At 36.3% G+C, this 22,106-nt stretch overlaps 1 protein-coding gene across 11 annotated transcripts in view; it reads left to right on the forward strand.

The window, feature by feature from the left end:
* Positions 1 to 22,106, forward strand: part of RB1CC1 (RB1 inducible coiled-coil 1) — a 67,795-nt gene that overhangs the window by 13,073 nt on the left and 32,616 nt on the right. For 7 of the 11 annotated variants that reach the window (XR_014942539.1, XR_014942538.1, XM_085537377.1 and 4 more), the window contains 6 exons: positions 1,415 to 1,527; positions 3,478 to 3,605; positions 6,068 to 6,194; positions 6,451 to 6,621; positions 17,841 to 18,043; positions 19,029 to 19,464. Coding sequence is in view for 9 of the 11 variants with exons in the window: in XM_085537377.1 (XP_085393503.1) it covers positions 3,535 to 3,605; positions 6,068 to 6,194; positions 6,451 to 6,621; positions 17,841 to 18,043; positions 19,029 to 19,464 (1,008 nt within the window). In the remaining 2 variants the exon portion in view is untranslated. Of the gene's footprint in view, positions 1 to 1,414; positions 1,528 to 3,477; positions 3,606 to 6,008; positions 6,195 to 6,450; positions 6,622 to 14,094; positions 14,150 to 17,840; positions 18,044 to 19,028; positions 19,465 to 22,106 lie in introns of all 11 variants that reach the window. The other 4 variants (XM_085537380.1, XM_085537378.1, XM_085537379.1 and 1 more) reach the window with 4 other exon arrangements.

The raw sequence follows: 22,106 nt of genomic DNA on the forward strand, positions 1-22,106 counted from the left end.
AAGGTGCCTGTTGGATTCACCTGCAAGATATAACTATTGATTACTCAGCATAGCATACGCGCTGTTTTTGTGTTGCTGTTAGCATCACGTAAGAATTCTGTGCTGGTTCTGAAAAAGTAGTTAAAGCTAATGGAAACTCAGGCAGTTCTTTTTGGTGAACTTTTTGGTACGTACTGAAAATTGCTACAGTGATTTTAAATGTAGTTAATATGAAAAAAGACTCAGGTGTGTAGCAGTTTTGCGTGGACTTGTAACTAGAGGACATTGTTAATAAACAAAGATAAAATAACATATCTAAGAAAAACCCAGGGGTCTGTGCTGGGTCCGGTCTTGTTCAACATCTTCATCAACGACCTTGATGAAGGGATAGTGACCACCCTCAGCAAGTTTGCTGATGACACGAAGTTGGGAGGATTGGCTGATACACCTGAAGGCTGTGCTGCCATTCAGCGAGACCTGGACAGGCTGGAGAGCTGGGCAGTAAGAAACCGGATGAGGTTTAACAAAAGCAAGTGTAGAGTCTTGCACCTGGGTAGAAATAATTGCATGCACCAGTACAGGCTGGGGGAAGACCTGCTGGAGAGGAGCTCTGCTGAGAGGGACCTGGGCGTCCTGGTGGACGACAGATTAACCATGAGCCAGCAGTGTGCCCTTGTAGCCAAAAAAGCCAATGGCATACTGGGGTGTATTAAAAAGAGCGTGTCCAGCAGGTCGAAGGAAGTGATCCTCCCCCTCTACTCTGCCCTGGTGAGGCCTCATCTGGAATATTGTGTCCAGTTCTGGGTTCCCCAGTACAAAAAAGACAGGGATCTCTTGGAAAGAGTCCAGCGGAGGGCCACTAAGATGGTGAAGGGCCTGGAGCATCTCCCCTATGAGGAGAGACTTAGGGAACTGGGTCTGTTTAGCCTTGAGAAAAGAAGGCTGAGAGGGGACTTGATCCAGGTTTATAAATACCTGAGGTGTGGGAGCCATAGTTGTGAGTCTGGTGTCTTTTCAGTAGTGCGTGGGGATAGGACTAGGGGTAATGGGATGAAAGTACAGCATAGGAAGTTCCGCACAAATGTGCACAAGAACTTCTTTACAGTGAGGGTGACGGAGCACTGGAACAGGCTGCCCAGGGAGGTGGTGGAGTCTCCTTCTCTGGAGATATTTAAGACCCGCCTGGACGCCTTCCTGTGTGACATGGTGTAGGGAGCCTGCTTTGGAAGGGGGGTTGGACTCGATGATCTCTAGAGGTCCCTTCCAACCCCTACAATTCTGTGATTCTGTGATTCTGTGAAATAAAAGAGAATACCACATCATCTTCCTCTATGGCATTGTCATACATATATTGCAGTGATGGCTACAATAGTAGCCATAAAATCCTGATATTTTAATGTTATGTATAGTTATATTCTGTACATTTTCTTTACAGATCTTCTCTAGTTTTGAACAGCCATGCTGCTCTGTTGCCAGAATCCAGTGAAGCAAATGCACGTTTATTCTCTTGTATTTGAAGAAGGTGATAGCTTCGTGTAGCGCCTGAAGGTAATTCTTTCTTAAAGCTGGCAACTATGAGACTGCTGATGCATGCATGACAGATGCTGCCATAAATATATTTTTTATATATATATATATATTCTTTCAGTGCTTTAAATGGTTAGTTGTGGTGTTGAGAACGGGAGGATTGATTGAAATTTCTCTTTCTATACATGAACAGAATGATGTTTCCGCACAGATTATCTATTAAATAACACTGGATTTTGCGAAGTAATTTTTATCTGGAAACTAGATATAGTGCGATTATTTGACTAAGTGGGGAACAGGTGCTCCCTGCTGCTTGTTTCATCATTATATTTAATGTTTCTGTTTCTGATTTTACCTAGAGCATAGTCACAAATAATGCCTTTTGGGAAAATACATTTCTGTGTATTTTTAGTCTCATTTATTATATAGCTTAGGGCAGAAAAATGAATAATAAATTACAGCTGGTTTATTCTTGAGATTTGGGAGTTTTTATCTGTTTAGTAAGTTTCTTTATGGAGTGTATTCTCTACTGAGGCCGTTTCTTTTATTTGACATGGTTCTCTTTTCAGTATGATGGTCTTTCTTGATATAGTATGTGTCTCTGCTTGTTTCAGTGCTAAAGTCATTGAAGAAAACTAATCACTTTCTGTAATTGCTCATCTGGTAGAGCAACCTTCCTAGCCCTGCACAGTTCAATAGTGGTTTGTTATTTCCTGTATGGTTTATGAGGCTTTTTGTTCTGTAGACAAAGATAAATGCAGATTCAAGATCATTTTAGGATAGTAGAATTAGATGTGTAGATCTTGTATGTGTTCTTTTCTTATTTCAGGGAAAGGGGCATCTTATACTTTCTGTAAAGTAATTTAATACAAAAAGTCATTTCTGTAATGGTAAAGAAATATAACTGAGGCTAAAATTTCTACATCTTAGCTTTTCATAACTTTTTCACATAAAAAAATGCATTGCATTAGTGATTGCAGTGATACTGTACTTTTGCAGCTACTCCATTAGCACATAAGAAATTATTCACAAACTTAAGAGCTTCTGTGGAGCAGAAGAGAAAAAGACACAGAAGTATGAAGCCTTTCAAAGATAAAATAACATATCTAAGAAGGACTTACAAAGCAATTAAATGTTTTCTTCTGATACGTACACTGGAAAAGTGCTTACTTATAGACGTTCATCTAGAAATTTGTAGGGCACAGGACTGAAAATATTCTGAGATGCACTGTCTTTTGATCGCTGATAGTGGCTAGTAGTAATTAAGGCTATAAAGTTGGCTAGTGCTAAAAACAGAAAAATCTGTAGATTTGTTGATTGCTTCTGTTTGTAGTTAACTAGTAGTTTTTAAAAGCTATTTTTAGGGGGAGTTTGATGTTTCCTTTTATATGAGTGGGAAAAACAGCGCCCAGGAGTATTGACCAGTAGCAAGACTTTGTTGCTGTACGTTGGGACTGAATACTTAGAGCACAGACCATTTTGGTATTTGTAAAGAGCAGAAGATCCCCCCTGTGGCACAAGTGGTAGAAGTGCCGCTCTGCTACACAAGAGGCTCGAATCCTGGGGGGTTGGACTCGATGATCTCTAAGGTCCCTTCCAACCCGCATGTGACTATGATACTATGATGATGAAAAGGTAACTAGGAGTAACTTTATCAGGGGATTTAAAAATGTATTTCATAACTAAGTAAAGCTGGGTAATGATCTGGGATGTTGCCCCTCTTCAACTGAAAGTTGTCTTCCGCTCCCTTCTTTGTCCATCCCCAGTGCAATTTTCCGTGTGTTTCTCTAGCCCGCTCACAAATCAGAAGGCTTCTTGTGCCCATGGTTCTTGTAGGAGAAGCATCTGTGTGTTTAGTAACAAAGAACTGGAATATAAGTGTGTTCACCCTCTATATAGCTAAAAATTGTATAGTACATACTTCTTATAACTCCTATGTGAAACTGACCCTTTTTTTTTTTTAATTTACAGTTCCTAAATGATTTTAGCAGTGGAAGCGATAAAGTTCAGAAACTTAAAGAAATCATCATGAAGCTATATGTATTTCTGGTCAACACTGGAACTACCCTTACCTTCGACACAGAGCTTGCAGTACAAAAGTAAGAAAGTAAAACAATTACTTTTGGAAATCTGTCAGAATTACATCTGTTCTTCTGTGATCTTTTGCTGAATAGCGTTATTTTTCACTTATTGGCATCATAAAATTAGTCATTGTTTTTCTACTCACAGTATTTTACACAATCTGAATAAAACGTGTGTTTTGTATAGGCTGAGTGCTGAAGAACAGACATGTAGTTTTTTATCTTACGCCTGCAGTGGAAAAAGTTGGTTTTGTCGTGTAAGTTTGTAATGTGTAATGCAATTCTGTATGTAAAACGTGAACTTCCAAACTGCCAACTGCTTGAAACAGGAGCAGCAGTTTAGATTCCCACGGAAGTCCCAACAACTTGACCATTTCTGTTTTGTTTGTTTTCTTTCCACTGCACAATAAAAGCGTATTGTAACCTTAATAATGTTTTATAAAGATCTAAGCGTACTAGGTATATTGAAACATGCTCCCCTGTTTCATACAGAATACTGGTCTAGTACAGGAAATCTTGTACAGCATTGTCATAGCTCACATGCTTGGTGCCAGCCTTACATGCTGTTTTCATATTCTGTCAGTGATGAATGACTAGCAAGTAGTGAATGTTTATGCTGAGATGTGGGCTAGATAATGGTGCTTAAAAGGCTTCCATGGATGTGCTCACGTCCATTGTTTCCTTACTCCTGAATTTCTGTTCATAATTTTCATGACTAAGCAAGTGAATTTGGATTTTAAAACATTGGAGTGGAAGGGCCCTAACAGTGTACACAGAGTGATTTTGGTATGCTTTTCTGAAGGCCTGCTGAGGGTATTACTGAGGATGAGATAGAAGTATTTTACCTTAACCATTTTGCTTCTACTGGGTCATGAAGCTTGTGAAGGAGCTAGAATACAAGAAATGTGATGAGTGACTGAGGGAACTGTGGTAGCCTGCAGGAAAGGAAACTGAGGGGAGACATCAATGCTGTCTACATCTACCTTGAAGGAGATTGCAGTGAGGAGGATGTCAGTTTTTCCTCATGTTGCAAGTGATAGGAGACAAGGAAATTAATTACCTCAGGTTGCACCAGGGGAGGTTTAAATTGGAAATCAGGAGAGGGTAGATAAGCTTCGGAATGGGTTGCCCAGGGTGATGGTGGTAGTGTTGCCATCCCTGGAGATATTTAAGAGATGTGTGGTTTGTTTCTATGATTGATTCTATGATTTGCAGATATATCAATACCTTTGTATGTTCTCTGGTACACTGAGACATTCTGTCCTAAATTACAGTGAGGTACAACATCTGAACTGCCAGGCAGGGTATCTAATGGCCTGACGTGAGCTGACTTTTCTCTCGGTCTAATAGTTTTTTGAGGAAAAACAAGTGGACAAGACAAAATGCAAGACTGTTCAGTTGAGCAGTTTAACTTCTTGTTCTCTGTGTCTATAGAGAATTGTTCTTTTTAGCAAGGCTACCTTTCTCTTACGTTTTTTGCCTATCTCTGTACATGGTTAGGTTAAGCAGTTTTCTTAAAGAACACGGGAATGATATGTGAGTGCTTGTTTTAACAAAGTAAGTGAATACAAGCTTGTGCTCATTAGGTGTTTGTAGTGAATTAATTTTGTCTTATTAAATCATTGTAATTTTGGATAACTGATCTTAAGTTTTCAGATACAATATAGCCGTTTTCACATTGCCTGCTAGTTATATCAAAAACCTTGGATGCTTATATTGGTTATTTACTTAGTACTCTTAAGCTTTTCAATACCTCCACACAGTGGTGACCACACTGTGTTACAGTTTTGGCCAGTTACTGTATCATATTAGTAATTTGTTATTTTGCTCTTTACCTGTATAAAGACAAGATCTAGAATTGCTTAAGGTAACAGTGCCATGAAGATGTCATTACCTGAAACTAAAGCTGCTAGGAGTGTGAATGAAAGCAAGGATGATGGTTTATTTATCTACTGTTTGCACAGTAAAAGTATCTTTAATGTTTGTGTGTTTGTTGCATACGTACAGACTGTTGAGCTCTGTCAGTTGAGCATTATAGTGTGCTTCAGAGTTGATCAGATGAAGTTTTGTTTATGCAGTGCATAACAAAGGATTAAGTACTCCTGCTGTAATCTTATGGAGTTTGAGAAAGTCAGCTGTGTGTTTGTGCGGTAAACATTCAGAGAACATAATGGTTTATACAGGTGTTATTCTAGAAAGAATGATTTAATTCAGAATTTCAGCACGCTATCAGATCGTATTGGAAGAAGAGCGCTGATGATATACCAGTACTGTACTGGCTCTATTGCTTAATCAGATAGCTGATCAGATGGACATCTAGAATGCAACACATTGCATCCCTTATAAAATGTAAATATATTTCATTGTGAAGAAATAAAATGTAACAATTTTTTGAATAGTCCTGCCTTCTTTGTATTACAGGAATCTGTGAAATTGAGAGACACATGTTGATGTTATCTTCTTGCCCCTGTTTTTTCTAGTGTGGCTGATCTGAAACATGCAATACAAGCTAAGTATAAGATTGCCATTCAGCACCAGGTATTGGTTGTCAATGGAGGAGAGTGTATGGCCCCTGACAGAAGAGTGTGTAGTTACAGTGCTGGAACAGTAAGTGCACACTGCATTCATAATCTAAACTGTCCTTTACACATAGGAAGGAAAAAAGTAGTTTTCAAAGGGATTTTTAAGTATTCGTTCTTCATTTTGCTGTCTTTCTTTACTTAGAATTTTATTTTTTTAAATGTGTACAGCTTATAAATGTAGAATGTTCTGAAAACACGTTACATATATGATAGAATAATTGGTGATTGAACAGTGTATTGCCTTTACTTAATTCTTGGTTTCATTTTCTTTCTGAGTGTAGGACACCAACCCAATTTTCTTATTCAACAAAGAAATGATCTTGTGTGAGCGTCCACCAGCCATCCCCAAAACCACGTTTTCAGCAGAGAATGAGATGGAATTGAAAGTAGAAGAATCTCTCATGATGCCTGCAGTTTTTCATACAGTGGCATCACGAACACAGCTTGCTGTGGTAAGTAAATTCTTAGTGTACTTGAACAACAAAGAACAGTAACCTTTTTTGACTATCAGATTAGTAGGTTGATACAAACTTTGAAATAGTTTGTTCAAAAGACATAGCTTGTTGGTGATGATGTTATTCTTCAAAGCCTTTGTCTCTGAGATTCAAGGTAGGTACTAAAACATGCTTGCTTCCTCAGCATCTTCAAAGCTTCTTTCAAAAGCAAATTTAATACAGCTTAATTGATGCATGTGTTTTAAGTACTTGCAAAATAGAAGCAATCTGGTTTCTTTGGGCTCCTGCCCTAATGCTTTGCCTTGTTTTCATTGTCTTTAGTCTGCCTCAACCTGAAAAAAGAAAAGTTAGTTTGGAAATGCTGTTAACCCAGGTAGAAAATTTGTTGTAATTTTTCAAACTTCTTTTCTAACCTTTTGTTTCATTTTATGCATATAAACAGCTGGTGAGGAATTTATAAAATTAAACTTCCTTTTCCCGTAATGTGTTCAGGTCTTTTCTTACTTGAGTACTCACTTCTAATTGCATAGAAAGTAAACCCAGAATTCCAGTGTGATTATTTCCATATTATTCTGATAAGAAGGACTTAGTGCCCTGCTACAAGGGCAGTAAGATCCTGTGTGTATGCACTAGAACAGCTACATGTTCAAGAATGTGGCACAGTGTATTCAGTAGCTGTACTAATTGATTTTTGATGATGGTTTCCTCACTTAACTTTTCAAACTTGATGTTTCAAATTTATTAACCAGTTTCGTTAACTCTAAGGATTATTTAAACTTCCAGCTTGGGGGAATTATTTAAACTTCAGAAGTTATTTAGACTTCCATTTGGGGGAACGGTTATGTTAGCACAGACTGAATAGTACTGTATGGCTTTAACATGTTGTCTTGGTAATAGTTTCTGAGTTTCAGCAGTAACTTCAGTGTAATCTGAAAGAATATCTAACACTTGATGTGACTGTTCTTTCTTTTCTAATTCTGTACAGCTGAATTTAGAGGAAAGTGTCAAGTCATGCGCATAGTACAGAAGTTCTGTGTTTTTTTTTCTCTTTGCTTTGCTTTTTCTTTCCCCCCCTTGGTCTATCGTGAGTGGAGGAGTGGGAAAGTCAACCTGAATAATCTAACACTGACTTTCTGATTTAAGGCAAGGATCAAGTCCCATAAACACTTTCTTCTCTGTCACCTGTTGACAGTTATTGATGACTTAGTAAATAGAGCCTTGAGTAATTAGGAATCTATGAATATATGACTCTCATATGGAGAAGAGCAGTGATGTGAATTCGTCTAGGTTTTCATCTGTACTACTGACTTGAGGAGTGTGAGAACTGTGGGTTTTTTTTCCAGCAGCTGAGACTGAAAATGAGACCAAAAACTTTTTTTCATGGGGTGTTAAGACTTTATGAAAGTAATTAAGACAAGTATCTGTTAAATGTTTAACATATTGATGGATTTGACAGAGAAAAGTGTAGCATCCTTCACAGATGTGCTTTACTTGGTGTAATGGAAGTGAAAGGTGATGTTACTATCTCTCATTTCTCATTGTTGATATTTTCTCTACTTCTTTTATCCCATCTCTGAAGGGGAAAAATTAAAGTGGCAGTTATGAGATCTTGAAGATTTCTAGTTTTAATTTTGGCCCATTGAAGTTAGTGTACATTGGTAAATAAATTGATTTAATTATTCTGGATTAAGCTTTTTGTATTCCAGGAGCTGGCATTTAGTTTTTGCTTTTTGTAAGTGTGAAAAGAATTAATATTTGTGCTTTCTCTTCCCCTTCAGTTATTAAGGTTATATTAATACGCAGAACAAGCAAGTTTATTGCAGTATTTCTATGTTAAAGTAGTTCTTTGTATGTTAACTTGTTTTGGTGGTTTGTCTGCTGTAAGGGAAGAATATATTTCAGAAATAATCTTGAAGTCTGTGTGTGAAGTATGGATTTTTATTGGTCAACAGGAGCTATAGCATTTAGCTCAAACCTATAAAGTGTGCCTGGAGATTTTATTTTTTTTTTTCTTGAGCCGATTTCCACAAAGCAAAGAAGTCTTTCCATGCTTATTAATTAATATTTTTGATGGGGGAGATAATCATAATATTTGGAAGGTCTTTAGTTCTGCTGTAGCGGAATGGAGTTATTCTAGCATTCATGTTAATTTTCTGAGGAACTGTACTCTGTCCTACCCTTTTGAAGAAAAAAATTAAGACTGAATAGATAGTTATACTCTTAAATCAGTTCTGCTGTTATACTGTCAATTATTATTTATCCAATATTTATCCAGTATTTGAAAATCTTGGGCTCTGACTGTAAACATGCACCAGGTACTTTTCTGGGAGTTCAGGGGAATAAGGAAGCCATCCTGCATGATAGTAGATGAGAAAATAGGCTCTTTAACTTAAGATATATCAGGGTGAGTAAATGCCACAAAGAAGTGTTGTAGTGTTTTACTCAAGTGATGTCTTGTAGCTTGCTTGAAACACATCGAGCAGTAATTCAGAATAAACTGAGGGAAGGCTATGAATGCTATGAGGAAACTTAGTTTCTTTAAAGTTCTTTGGAAGTGTGTGGTTTGGGAGGGAGAGGAAACATGGGAATCCTTCTCACAAGTGATTAAGATATGGGGAGAGGAAGAGAAGCTCTGAGCTGTCATAGTTGTGAGAATGATGCGTACAGTATACTTAGTGTAGTTTTTGTTGCTAGACTTAAAATGAAAAATCTGCAGTATAAAGATCCAAGATTTGCCTTATTGTTGAGAAAGATTTCCCATGTTAATAGAAAAGCAGAGTTGCAGTAGTAAATAGTGTTTTTGCTTGTTGTAATTATTCAGGGGATTTCACTAATGTTAATTTAATAATAGTAGGTATTAATCACAGTGAAAGATATTTTGTGTAAGAATAACAGAAGTTCCAATCTAAATTGTTTCTTGTAATACAAAATCTTCTGTTGTCAAGAATGAGATGTTGATGTGCATCTATTTAAAAATAGTGGAGAATATTTTATAGCTGCCAATTTAATTTTTATTTAGAATCTGTTCTGTTCAGAAGACAAGTAGTAACAATTTAAAATCACACTTGATCAGGAAGAGTAAATGTAGTTGTAAGAACTGATTAGAAGTTGGCTTCCAACTTACTTTGCAGAACCTCCTGTAGCTCGTGGCCTACTTCTAATTTAGTAATTGCAAACTTGTTTTCTTGTATGGAAGGTTGTGTGTTTGGAGTAATGGCTTTTGTTTTTGTTTTGGTTCTCCTTCATTTTAGATCTATTGGAAAAATATTGAAATTAATCAATTTTTTCAGCATCTGTGAGTTGTACTGTACTGTAGAACTGTGTCAGAGGGTTTTTTCATTCTTAATTTGAGCTGTGTTTATACTGTAGAGAGCATAGACGAGTATTTCTGATTTACTTTCTAATCTGTACTTTGTATATACTGGTAAATAGTCTGTTACAGTTTTTATTTGCAAAACCAAGTAGTTCTACATTCTCCTTTTAACAAAGTATTTTTCATATTTTTTTATTTGTTTTCTTCACATCGTTTGTTACTAAAATCTTATTTTATAATAAGATTTTAGTTATATATTATGGAAATTATAATTATATAATGGAAATTATATATTTCCATTAAATGGGCAGCCATAACTGACCAGCATGGATTTTAGATTTTGCTGTTGCTATCTGTGCATCTTTGTCTCAAGTTTCTGATATCCTTGGTTAATGTTTCAGCTTAAAAGTTGTCTTCTAGCTCTCAGAGGACGCACAGTTCTCCTTTCATATAGGTAGTTAAATCTTTTGAATGATTAGTCATATTCTGTGCATTACTTTAGGAATATAGACAGGTACAACAAAATAGCTATAACTAAAGTCATTGCTGAAAAAACGGTCTTTCAAGATACCTACATAGATTTTGCTACTTCATGGTTTGTTTTTTCTTCTAGTTCATCAATTTAGAAGCATGGGAATTAAAAAAAAAAAAATCAGCACAACTCTACCATTTTTCCGTAATATCCATGGAAGATTTTTGTTTCAGTTTTTCTTTCATGGTCCTATGTGAGCAAGCTGTTGTCACCTAAATAGCTTGACTGCTTTTATGATTTGAGTGAACCAAATTAATTCCACTTACAAGTACAGCTTGTTGGGTTTTTTTTTGTGAACAAGGAACCTAAAATGAAGGGATGTCATTCAGAGGTACCTTGAGAGACTTGTAAGGTGGGCCTGGGTGAACCTAATGAGGTTCAACATGGCAAAGTGCAAGGTTTTGCAATTGGTCTGGAAGAACCCCAGGCACCTGTACAGACTGGGAGGAGTGGTCCTTGAGAGCAGCTCGGCAGAGAAGGACCCTGGGGTCCTGATGGATGAGCCAGCAGTGTGTTCTTGCAGCTTGGAAAGCAAATGGTATCCTGGGCTCCATTAGGAGAGGGGTGGCCGGCAGGGATAGGGAGGTGATTGTCCCTCTATGCTCTGCTCTTCTGAGGCCGTGTCTGGAGGTGTGTCCAGGTATGGAGCCCTCAGTACAAGGAAAGACAGGGAGCTGTTGGAGAGAGTCGAGAGGAGACCCATGAAGGGGGCTGGAGCACTTGCACTATGAAGACAGGCTGAGGGATCTGGGCTTGTTCAGCCTGGGGAAAAGAGGGCTGCAGGGTGACCTTATTGCAGCCTTTCAGTACCTGAAGGGAACCTATAATCAGGAGGGGAGTAAACTCTTTGAAAGGGCCAATAATAGCAGGACAAGGGGAAATGGTTTTAAGTTGAAAGAGGGAAGATTTAGGTTGGATGTTAGGGGGAAGTTCTTTACTAGGAGAGTGGTGCGGTCCTGGAACAGGCTGCCCAGGGAGGTTGTGGATGCCCCGTCCTGGAGGTGTTCAAGGCCAGGTTGGATGGGGCCCTGGGCAACCTGATCTAGTAATTGTGGAAGTTTGGTGGCCCTGCCAGGCAGGGGGTTGGAGCTTCATGATCTTTGAGGTCCCTTCCAACCCAGGTTGTTCTGTGATTCATTCTGTCTTTGTGAAATGTTTGAGTTTTCTTTTTTTTTTTCTCCCCATATGTATAGAGTGATGTTAAAGCAGCTATTTTTCTTTGTTTAACAATGTATATAATTTTTTTTTTTTTAACTTCTACATAGCCTATTTTAGATCTCTATATCTTCCAGCCATTACCTTCTAACCTTGCATCTTGCTTACATCAAGTTTATTGACATCTGTTTCTTTTTCCACTGTTTTCTGTGATTATTGTACCAAGATAAGTTGTTTTTTTTTTTGTTTTCATTGATTTGATATTTACACAGATGCAAGTTGTTGTGTTGCTTTTTTTTTCATGTTTATCTCACTATGTGGAATTCATAGGATAAAAAGAGGCTTTTAAAGAAGCTACATCAGTTATGATAATTTGTTCCTTCACTGGTTAAACTGCCATTCTTTTGTCAAATGTGGTTATTAACCTTTTAAATTTTATTTATTTATTGTCAGATAATCTTTCTTTTAGTGTTTTTAACATCTACTGTCTGGCTTTTAAATCACAATTAAAGCAGATATTTCCATTTCCCGTACAAGCATCTTAGTGATAAGGCAAGTGGGAATGGTTTTAAATGAAGGCAGGGGAGGTTTAAGTCGGATATTAGGAGGAAGTTTTTCACATAGAGGGTGGCGACATGCTGGATCAGCTTGCCCAAGGAGGTTGTGAATGCCCCATCCCTGGAGACTTTCAAGGCCAGGCTGGATGTGGCTCTGGGCAGCCTCGTGTAGTGGTTGGTGACCCTGCACACATAGCAGGAGGTTTGAATCTAGATGACCTTTGATGTCCATTTCAACCAGGCAGTTCTTGGTTTCTCTTCAGCTAAAAAATTGCTGAACAGCATGTCTTTTTTGCAGCTAGTCTACTTTCTCACTTCCACTTCAGCAGTTTGGGCCTTGAGCTCTGTAGCATGTGGACAGTGAGATGCACAGAGTGCTTTCAAAGGTTACGGAATCACAAGCACAGGAGATGACAAGCTGTTCTCTACACAGTTCATTGTGTGATAAACTGTGTTCTATGAATGTTTTCTAATCTTTCAATCTTTTAACACGTCTGCTAAAAACTTCTTGTAGCTTGGCTTTTAGAACACTATTTAATTATTTCTTCTTAAGTAATTTAACTGAAATTTCCACATTATTTGTCCAAGACAGAGTTTATTGGAAACTTGGACTTTCTGTTAGGATATATGTTTCACATCTGATCTGACACTGTTGTTGTCATCATCAAACTGTGAATTCCAGTCAGTTTTTGTCTTAAAGATGAGAGTGAGAAACTGGTTATTTCATTTTGATACCTAAAACCGTGACTGTAGTCATAGCGACTACATCATTCTTTGTTCAGTTCCAAATACTTTGTAACTCTTAGTGAAGAAATACAAGCATGCTTGAAAGCTATGTAGTTTCTATTTAAATAAGTACTCTCTTGTCTTGACTAGGAAGTCACTGTGGCATCCAGTGGAAAACAATTACTTTAGAATTTTCTTCTGGAAGGTCTTGTAACAACTGCGTGACTTAATTGTTCTTATTCCTTCTTTTTGGCTGAAAGGTCTAGTAGCCACAAACACTTCTAGCTCCTCCATGGAAGTCGAGACTTATTGTAACTTAGATTATTAATCAGTCTGATTGTCTTTTAATAGAATAGATCTGGGTATGGTTAAAATAAAAGATCTCTTATGATTAGATATGTTTGGTTGGCCTTTGTGAACAAGCTGTTTGATAAGTCACCAGTAAGGAAAAAAAGAATGTTTAAGTGGCTTGGAATCAAGCTAGTAGAAGTTACTTCTTGTCTTGTGCCCCACTTTGATTTATTGGCTGTGTGTTTTACATCAGCTTCTCATATCCTTTTCAGTGCTAATTGGTCACTTGACTTCTTGCAGCCTGCTTTTAGGATCATTGCCAAGAGCAAGTGAAAACAGGGCTAAGAAGAAGTCACTAAGCTATGAATAGCTTGGTTCTGTTTTGTGCTGATGGAAAAATACATACCTTATGAATGTGTAATTAGTCATTAACTTTATGGACAAATGTCCTAAGGATGCAGTTACTAAAACTGACAGGTTTTAAAAGGGAATGGAATATCAGCTGCCTAATGAAACAAGAGAGATCAACATGAAATCTCGAGTCTCCGTTACAAGTTGGCTGTTGCAATTGCAAGTTCTAAAGTTGCAAAGGGGTTTCTCTGGTAGCATTACTGTTATTTTCTGATGAGGTGTATGAAGAGGAATGTTGGCAGTCAAGCTATTGATTACCTTTGGTTACCTTTTCTAGAAGCACTTATCTTCTACTGTATGGTGTGAATGTTTGTAATTTCACTTTCAGGGATCCTTCGTGGTGGCCTGAGGTTGATTTTTTTTGTTGTTGTTGTTGACTTTTTTTTTCTTGTTGCTGATGACTTAAACCTCTAAGGAGTCCTTTTTACAGAATTCCAGACACGTGGCAATAGAGGACTTTGATGACTTGTTTCCTTTTACCACAGGGTTGTAGAGAGTGGAAAGAATCCTGCATTTCCTGAGAACTTTTGTTCTATAGAGGTAAGTTCAAAGAGCACTTAAGACAACTGGACCTTCCCAAGATTTACTTTTTTCCATTCAGTTGAGCAAAATTAGGATGATGGGATGCAAGGACAAAGTCTCGAAATTAATGAGAAGTTACCTTTACAAGTTAATTACAAGATTAAGTCGTAGGAGAAAATTGTAAAGTGAAAATTTTGTTAAAACATCCAGACAGAGTTTAAGAAATCTTTCTAGTGGGCTTGTGAGTTTCTTGACAAGTACACAAGTGGAGATGCCTTCATTTACTGTTCAACATAAATGGCCAGTCTGGGTTTGTCTAGTCTTTTCTCAGTGGTGGTGCTTCTTGAGGTCCGCATTCCAGCAGTATGATGAAACTCTCAGTATTGTAGGTGTACCAGCATGTCTGAGTAAGATGGACATAGCTGTGCAAGTTGAATATTTTAATTCTTTGTGAATCCTTGGGTGTCTCTAAATTACTCCTGAGTTAATCTGTGAAAAATCAATGACAAAACCACGCCAGTTGTTAGGCAGGCCTCATTTTTCTGTGCTGGAGCTGGCAGTTTTTCTGAGAAGTGTTAAAACTTGCAGGTCTATGTTTATATGTCTGACATAAATGAGTTTTTAGACATTAGTGTATGTGCCTGACGTAATACAGTTTTTAAACATCATTAATTTAGGAAGGAACTATTTCTGCACGCAGGTATACTGATTTTGAAGTGGGTTGTTCTCCTAATGTAGCTTGAGAATGTCTCCCCTTAAAAATAGCATGTGGATAAGTCAGGGAAAATAAGCCCAATCTCTTGTAGCTGCATTCAGTAGTAATGACATGATAAAAAAGATACACCTAGGCAAGTTTCTTTTTTTTTCTTAACTTCTTCTGAAGTACTGTGGAAACATTAATTATCTCAGAATTATGATTGCATTCATAATGGAATTTTTTGTTTTAATATGTGTCTTGTATATAGAACAAAGAGCTGTAGGTCACCTCCCAGTCAAAAAGAACTTGGTTATATAGTTAGATGGTATTGGAGTATTATTATGTAGCGATTTCTAAGCTGTTATGTGACAGATCTTGACAGTTAAGCTGTTGTATTATGTGTTTTCTAAAAATTATTGGTTTGCTTCTGGGGGAAATACTGTTATTTAGTCTTTGACTTTTCTGTGAGTCCAACCTCTAGGACTCAGCTCATTGGCTTGGGTGAACTTGGATAAACCATCACAGGTCAGATGTGATGGATGGTGGATAAAAATTGTCAGTACTTGTTGTCTCTGGCCATCTGTAGTGTACCGAACCGTCTCAGTTGTAATTTTTTTTTCCTTTTCTTACAAAAATTTTGTAACTTGCAATATCTGTTTTGATTAAGTATTGTACTTGTGAAAACAATGTTGCTGAAAGTAATCTTAAATTGACAGCATTTAGGTGAGCATCCAGAATGACAAAGAAAACGTAATAGGACAAAGCTAACTTAACAACTTCTTACTATGTTGAATAATGTATCTGGCTTAAAAATGCATAAATAAAGCCTGAGTTGAGAGTCATAGGGGCATAGTTGAGAGTCATATCTTGGGGCATAGTATCTGAGCTTACTAAGCCTAGTATAAGCTTTTCCTCATTATACAGTTAATTTGTGCAATGCCGAGCCAGTTTGTCCAAGGGAAAATAGAACCAACAAAGGCCTCTACCCAGGACTTTTAAAGAAATGTATTTCTTTGGTGATGAGATAAATCCAGTCTTTATTTTCCAAATCATACCATGATAGTCATGTGAAGGTACTGCTGCATGTAAGTAAACTTGATGGTCAGTGTAGCTTTTGTAGCTTGTTTTTGTTTTGCAAACTAATGTGTAGTTCTGCACAGGCTCTGGCCTTTGGTATTCTTGCCAGTAGCTTGGTTGAATTTAGGAAGGGAATAGTGTTTGTGGGTTGAAAGTAGACTGCTCATTTACATTTGCAAGGCATACATTCGAACACAATGGATAAATTTAGTTGTCTTTTCAGCTTCTTGCTTTTGGTATATCTTCAACTACACTTTTTAGCAAAATAATCTATTCTTCTGGTTCTCAGTATGATAATTAAAAAAAAAATCTTTTTTTTCTGACTGAATGCAGAAATTGCATTCGAGAAAAGGTTTTTTTTTTTGTAATTTTTCAAGTTGTCAGTATCAGTTTGCACGTGTGTGTTTAAATTGTATAGATGGACTGGATATAGCATTGATGTTCGCAAGTCATTATCTAGAGTCTATCTGGGTGCTGTTTAAGTTGTGTTACTGCTTTGTTGACTTGGGAAGTGAGAGCTATGCTGCAAATGTAGTAGATGTTCTTTTTAAGCTTGAAATCCTTCTTGTCACATGTGCTGAAGGTGAACAGAGTTCAAAAAACAAGACATAGCATCCTGTTGAAGTAGTAAAGAATTTGTAATAGCTTTTTATTTCCTTGGTGTTTCGTGTATAAATACTGTATACGTGTTGTTTACCTTCTGATTGCTGATATCAGTAATTTGAAGGACAGTGGAATCATGTGATGCTGCTGGAGAAAAGGCTTGGATTTTCAAATTTGTTTTTAGTGGCTTCATGACTTAGGTATTGTTCAGATTCTGAAATATTCTGATAAAGGACTCTGCTGTTTTGTGATTTGTTTTGGGAAGATGAGTGTTGGATTTGAAACTAAAGTATGTTATGCATATGTGCTTTTAACCATGTGTTCGTAAGCAAACATATTCTGTCATAGAGTCATAGGTTTGGGTTTTAGTATTGCTTGTTCACCGTAGATAACTAACTTGTTTCTCCATATATAGTCTCTCATGTTTTCTTGTTTGGTGTTTGGGAAGCATCACTAGGGGATGAGGGTGGCAGTCTGTTTTCTTAGTTAAATTTAAATGGATTTTCTACTAATTGTTAGAACTCTGGAGTTGAACACAAGAAGGCATTGCTATTAGTGCACCTTTAACAGGATATAGTACTTGCCCTACCTTGATCTGTGTTAAGATACTACTTATTAGAGTTAGAATTCTCACCTTCTTTTGGCAGTTAAATGCTTCTTCATCATCCACTTGTTTAACAGAAAAGCTTCTGAGTTGGTTTGTGCGCACCAAGTTTTTGTATGTAATTTAGGGTTTTGTAGGCACTCTGCATTACTTCTTACTGTGTTACATCTGGTTTATTAATCTCTGGAAATATTTGAGTGATGTATTGCTCAAGGCAAATGGAAATACCCTCCCATTTTCCTTATGCATCTCTCCCTGCATTTGACGCACTGTGCTTCTGCTGGCTGATGCTGCAATTCTTTGTCTTGTTCTGAGTTTGTGTTTGGCCCATCAGTAATTTTCTCCTTAAATGACATTGTTTACTGACTGTTGGATTACTACAAATGCAATTATGAATTATGTGGGTATCAAGTAATTTATATTGGCAGCATTTAATTAATTCCATGAGGTTTGATATTGTGTTCATTTTTCTTTTTTCTTTTTGTAACTGCAACTTTAATCTGCTTGTTCATAAGAAAAATAGTTATCAGTAATTTCTCTATCTTCTGATATGTTGTTTTTTTTTTTTGTAATCTTTTGTTGTTCTTGTTTGAAATTTACAGGTCTCATTTTAACACTGTTCATCTTAATATTTTCTCGGTCTCTTACTTTTCATTGATAGCAATATAAAACATCACACATCTATCTAGAGTGACTTTTTTGTTGTTGTTGGATTTTTATTTTTTCAGGAAATGTATGAAGTTGCCAAGAAGCTTTGCTCGTTTTGTGAAGGTCTTGTACATGATGAACATCTTCAACATCAAGGCTGGGCTGCCATAATGGCCAACTTGGAAGATTGTACATACTCTTATCAAAAGCTGCTTTTCAAGTTTGAAAATGTATATTCAAGCTATTTGCAGTCCATAGAAGATATTAAGTTGAAACTTACACAGTAGGTTTGCCATTAAACTTCATTCTGTGCCTCCAAAGCTACTGTTTTTGTGTTGTATATGGCTTGCTGGTTGTAATTGATCAGGCACATATTTGATTATGTCTCTGAAAATATTCTGTCTGTTGTATACCAGTCATTTTTTAATTAACTGTTTTCATTAATACTCAGAAACTACTACTGAGTTATTGGAAAGATGATGGTCATTAATGAACAGCTATTTAAGAGCTGGAGTCCTTACAAATGTGCACTAGAGATGTCTAGATAATAAATTTAGACATTAAACAATATTTTGACTACAAATTTGTACTTCTGCACTTAAATGTGTATTAAGAATGATGATCTATGTTGCAAATTCAAAGCTATTTTTAATGCAAAAATTTTCATATGTACACTTTGAATGTGTGTATAGGTAAGTATACTTAAATGCTCCAAATTTTAGATGTTGCTTGATGGAGAATATTTGACATATTTCTTGACGTTATAGTATTATGATATTTTTCTGAGTGATGTACCTAATAGAATGTCAGGTACTTAAACTGTATTTATGTTTTATTTCTTTACTTTTTTAAGGAAAAATAAAAAAATATGAACTCTATAGCTTTTAACAAATAATATATAGGAACTATCAAACTCCACGTGTGTATTCAGCCATAGGGCACTGAGTCTTTGCTGGTAACCATTGGTGTGTACCTGTGCAGAATGCAAATGAGAGTCCCAGGTGTACATTTAAAATGTGGGCACGACTCTGTTTATTACACTGTGTTTTTGTTTTCTTTTTTGTGTAATTGCATTGTACTCTGAAGTTTATATTCTACAGCGGAAGAGAGCAGAAATAGTAACTTCTTATGAAGTTGATACTAAACATGTTATTTGAAAGGGTAGTCAGCAAATTCATTCTGAATGTAAATAACATTTTATGAGTGTTTAGTGTTTGTTTTTGTGATTGGATAATGACGGCTTTTTGTTTTCACCCTTTTTAAAAAAGCTTGGGTTCTGCTGTCTCTGTCATGGCCAAGATACCGCTGCTGGAGTGCCTAACAAGACATAGTTACAGGGAGTGTTTAGGAAGACTGGATTCATCAGCAGACCATGGAGGGGCGGAAAGCGAAGAAACTGAGAATGGGAAATCTTCTGAACTGGTGCATTATTCTGATGTATCTAAAGTGAACAATAAATCCGTGTTAGCATCATTTTGCAAGTCAGTTGAACATTCAGCTTTGGAAGGCACAAATTCTGAAAATGTAAAAGATGATAAGGAGTCTGGTCAAAATATTACTGTCCAGGACAATGAAACATCAGTAGAACTGAAAGATGATGATCAGCCTTCCTTCAATGTGTCTTTATTAGACTGGATAAATGTTCAAGACAGACCTAATGATGTTGAATCACTGGTCAGAAAATGTTTTGATTCTATGAGCAGGGTAAGTTAATAATTTTGTTTATGCTCAAATTATATTGGGAATTTGCTGTGAATTTTTTTTTGTTTATTTTCCAGATGCCAAACCTTTTGAAGTGATTCAGCTGTGTGTAGCTTATTGTTTCTCAGATAACTTACTGATGGAGATCAAAAAAAGAGTGAGGGCACGGGAAGAATTTAACCTTTAAGAAAAACTGTTATTTTGCAACAAATGCTCGTTATTGTAGTATGTTTTTTGTTTGCCTCTGGCCAAACGTAGCCATTCTTTATGATTAGCTGGTGGCTTCTTGGAGCTTTTAAACAAAACAACTTCAAATCTTAGTTGATTGTGTTTTTATGCTTACAGTGAAATATTCATGGGCCAAGCTCAATATTATTCTAATAAATACTGAGGTATTTATTAAAATGTAGGGCAAATTCATGTGCTTAATCATGATTTTATTTGAATACTGTGTGTGTGTATATATATATATATATATGCATATGTATTATTCATCAGTCGATACAGATGCACTTACAAGAGCACAGTATATTATGTTGTATTTTTGTGAGTAAGAGAAGAAAAAATTACTCATTTTCTTTCCAAATATCTTGTAACCGCTGTAACATTTTACTTTGAAATTCCCTCCTTTCTTCTATGCTTTCCTTTTTACTATGGCTTATATTTCTCAAATAATTTATCTTTGTTTGCAAATGTATCATATTATTGCAACTCAGTATAGCTGTAACAAAGAAAATTAATTCTATTGACTTAACACTTTATTTTGTTTTTAAGGTAGGTCTGGAAGACTGTCAGTTATGTCTAAGCCCTATCTGTTATAAGGAGTGTTATCATGTAATTGGTTTTACACATTGATTTTTGTGAGTTATACTTTAAAAGTAATGGTCTGTCTCTTAAAAATCAGTGTTTCAAGAGAAAGGCATTAAACAGTCCTTCAAAATAAATTATGTAGGCAATACTAAAATAACAAAAATGAACAACAAAAAATTTAAATCATTATTGTGTGTTATTTGGATCAGCTTCTAGTCTTATCTGTCATGTGCCACATGTAAAGAAGAGATTATCTTGCAATTGTGTGCTTTCCCAGGACTAGGTAGAAAACCTTTCTTTCAATTATTACAGTTGTTCTATAGCATAAGTTGCTTTTTTAAAGGGGGAGAGGAAGAGGATTGCTCCTGCTCCTTTGTTTTCTTCTCATAATTAGAACTGGAAGGCAGAAATGATGTTCAGGCTATTCTGACTCCCAGTGGAACAAATAACAGCGATTCGTCAGTCTTAAACTGTTTCAGTTCACAAGAACCCAAAAGCTTCAAAGTCATGTGATAGTTCCTAGTCTTCCTTATGAAAACATTCATATCCTTTTTTGATGGTAGCACATAGGATTCAGTCTTTGTGACATTGGATTAGGATTAGTTATAAAACAGAATTGGCCTATTTAGCTGAAAAGGAAATGAAAAATTTACAAAATAAATATCTACAATACAATTATTCTCTTAACATTTACTTGAAATGACACTTCCAATTAGGAGACTATACAGCCAATAATTCTGTTCTTTCTCTTGTTCCCTACCTTTCCTTCTTTGAAAATTGAAAGGCACTAATGGCATATGATTACAATTGATGACCTGAATTTAGTTTCAAGTAATATTTTTATTAAAATGTAAAGCATCAGAGTGTGAAGCTCATATCTTTGATAGTAGTAGTCTTGATAGAATTGCAGAGCACTGTTAGGTATGTGATTTTTCTAGCCTCTGCACATTCCAACTTTGATGCTTCTAATTGCAGAAACAGAGGCTGCAATAAGAGCAGAGGGTAAGTAGGAGCTAACCAGATGTTTATGTTAAGTGCTGTCGTAACTATTTACAGTAGAAAGAGAAAAGACTTAAAGATGAGGACAGCGATATCTATCTAGTAGTGAGAGTAGAGCAGAATGCTACATACACAATTGGGTCAAAGATGGAGTAAAAAATGAATGGGAGAAATAAAATATAGGATGAATTGTAAAGGGAAAAAATGGGATAAACCATGCTTTATGGTGATTTAAAGGGATGGAAAAAAGAGAAACAACATGCTCTTCAGTATTTTTTTCTCTAGGAAGAAACTGTTTGGGTTGCTGCAGTTGATTCTTGGGAAAGAACAAGATTCATAACATAATAAAAAGAAACTTCAGAAATTTTGAGGGAAGTTTGAGGATTTTGTAAATTAAAATGATTTCTTATGAAAAATTCTGGGATTACTAGGTTTTAGTGTTTTATGTAGTGGTTGTTTAGTTCTTCCCTCCTCCCTCAACAGAAGAGAATGAAAAGCTTAAGTAGCTGCTGCTTAATCTGTAGTACTTTTCCTCTTCAGGTGCCTCTTTCTATACCTTTGAGGAGTGCTTCTAGTTAGCATGTATTGTGGTAGGAAAGGTGAATACTTCAAATAAATTGATGTGGTGACTTGTGGTATTCTGTGATACTGCCCAGACTTACTGCTTTTGGAACAAATAAATAATAAATAAATAAACAATAAATGATGTAGGTGCACATTTGATTCAAACAAAAATCCTGGTGAAAATAGTATTGGAAACTAGATAATAGTGAAGCTAAAACAATAAAGTTATAAAAACCCATGTAGTTACTTAGCATTATCTTTCAGTACAAGTG

This window comes from Coturnix japonica, chromosome 2 (assembly GCF_054131305.1).
Source record: "Coturnix japonica strain WE chromosome 2, WE-NBRP24, whole genome shotgun sequence".
Taxonomy (NCBI): Eukaryota; Metazoa; Chordata; class Aves; order Galliformes; family Phasianidae; genus Coturnix; species Coturnix japonica.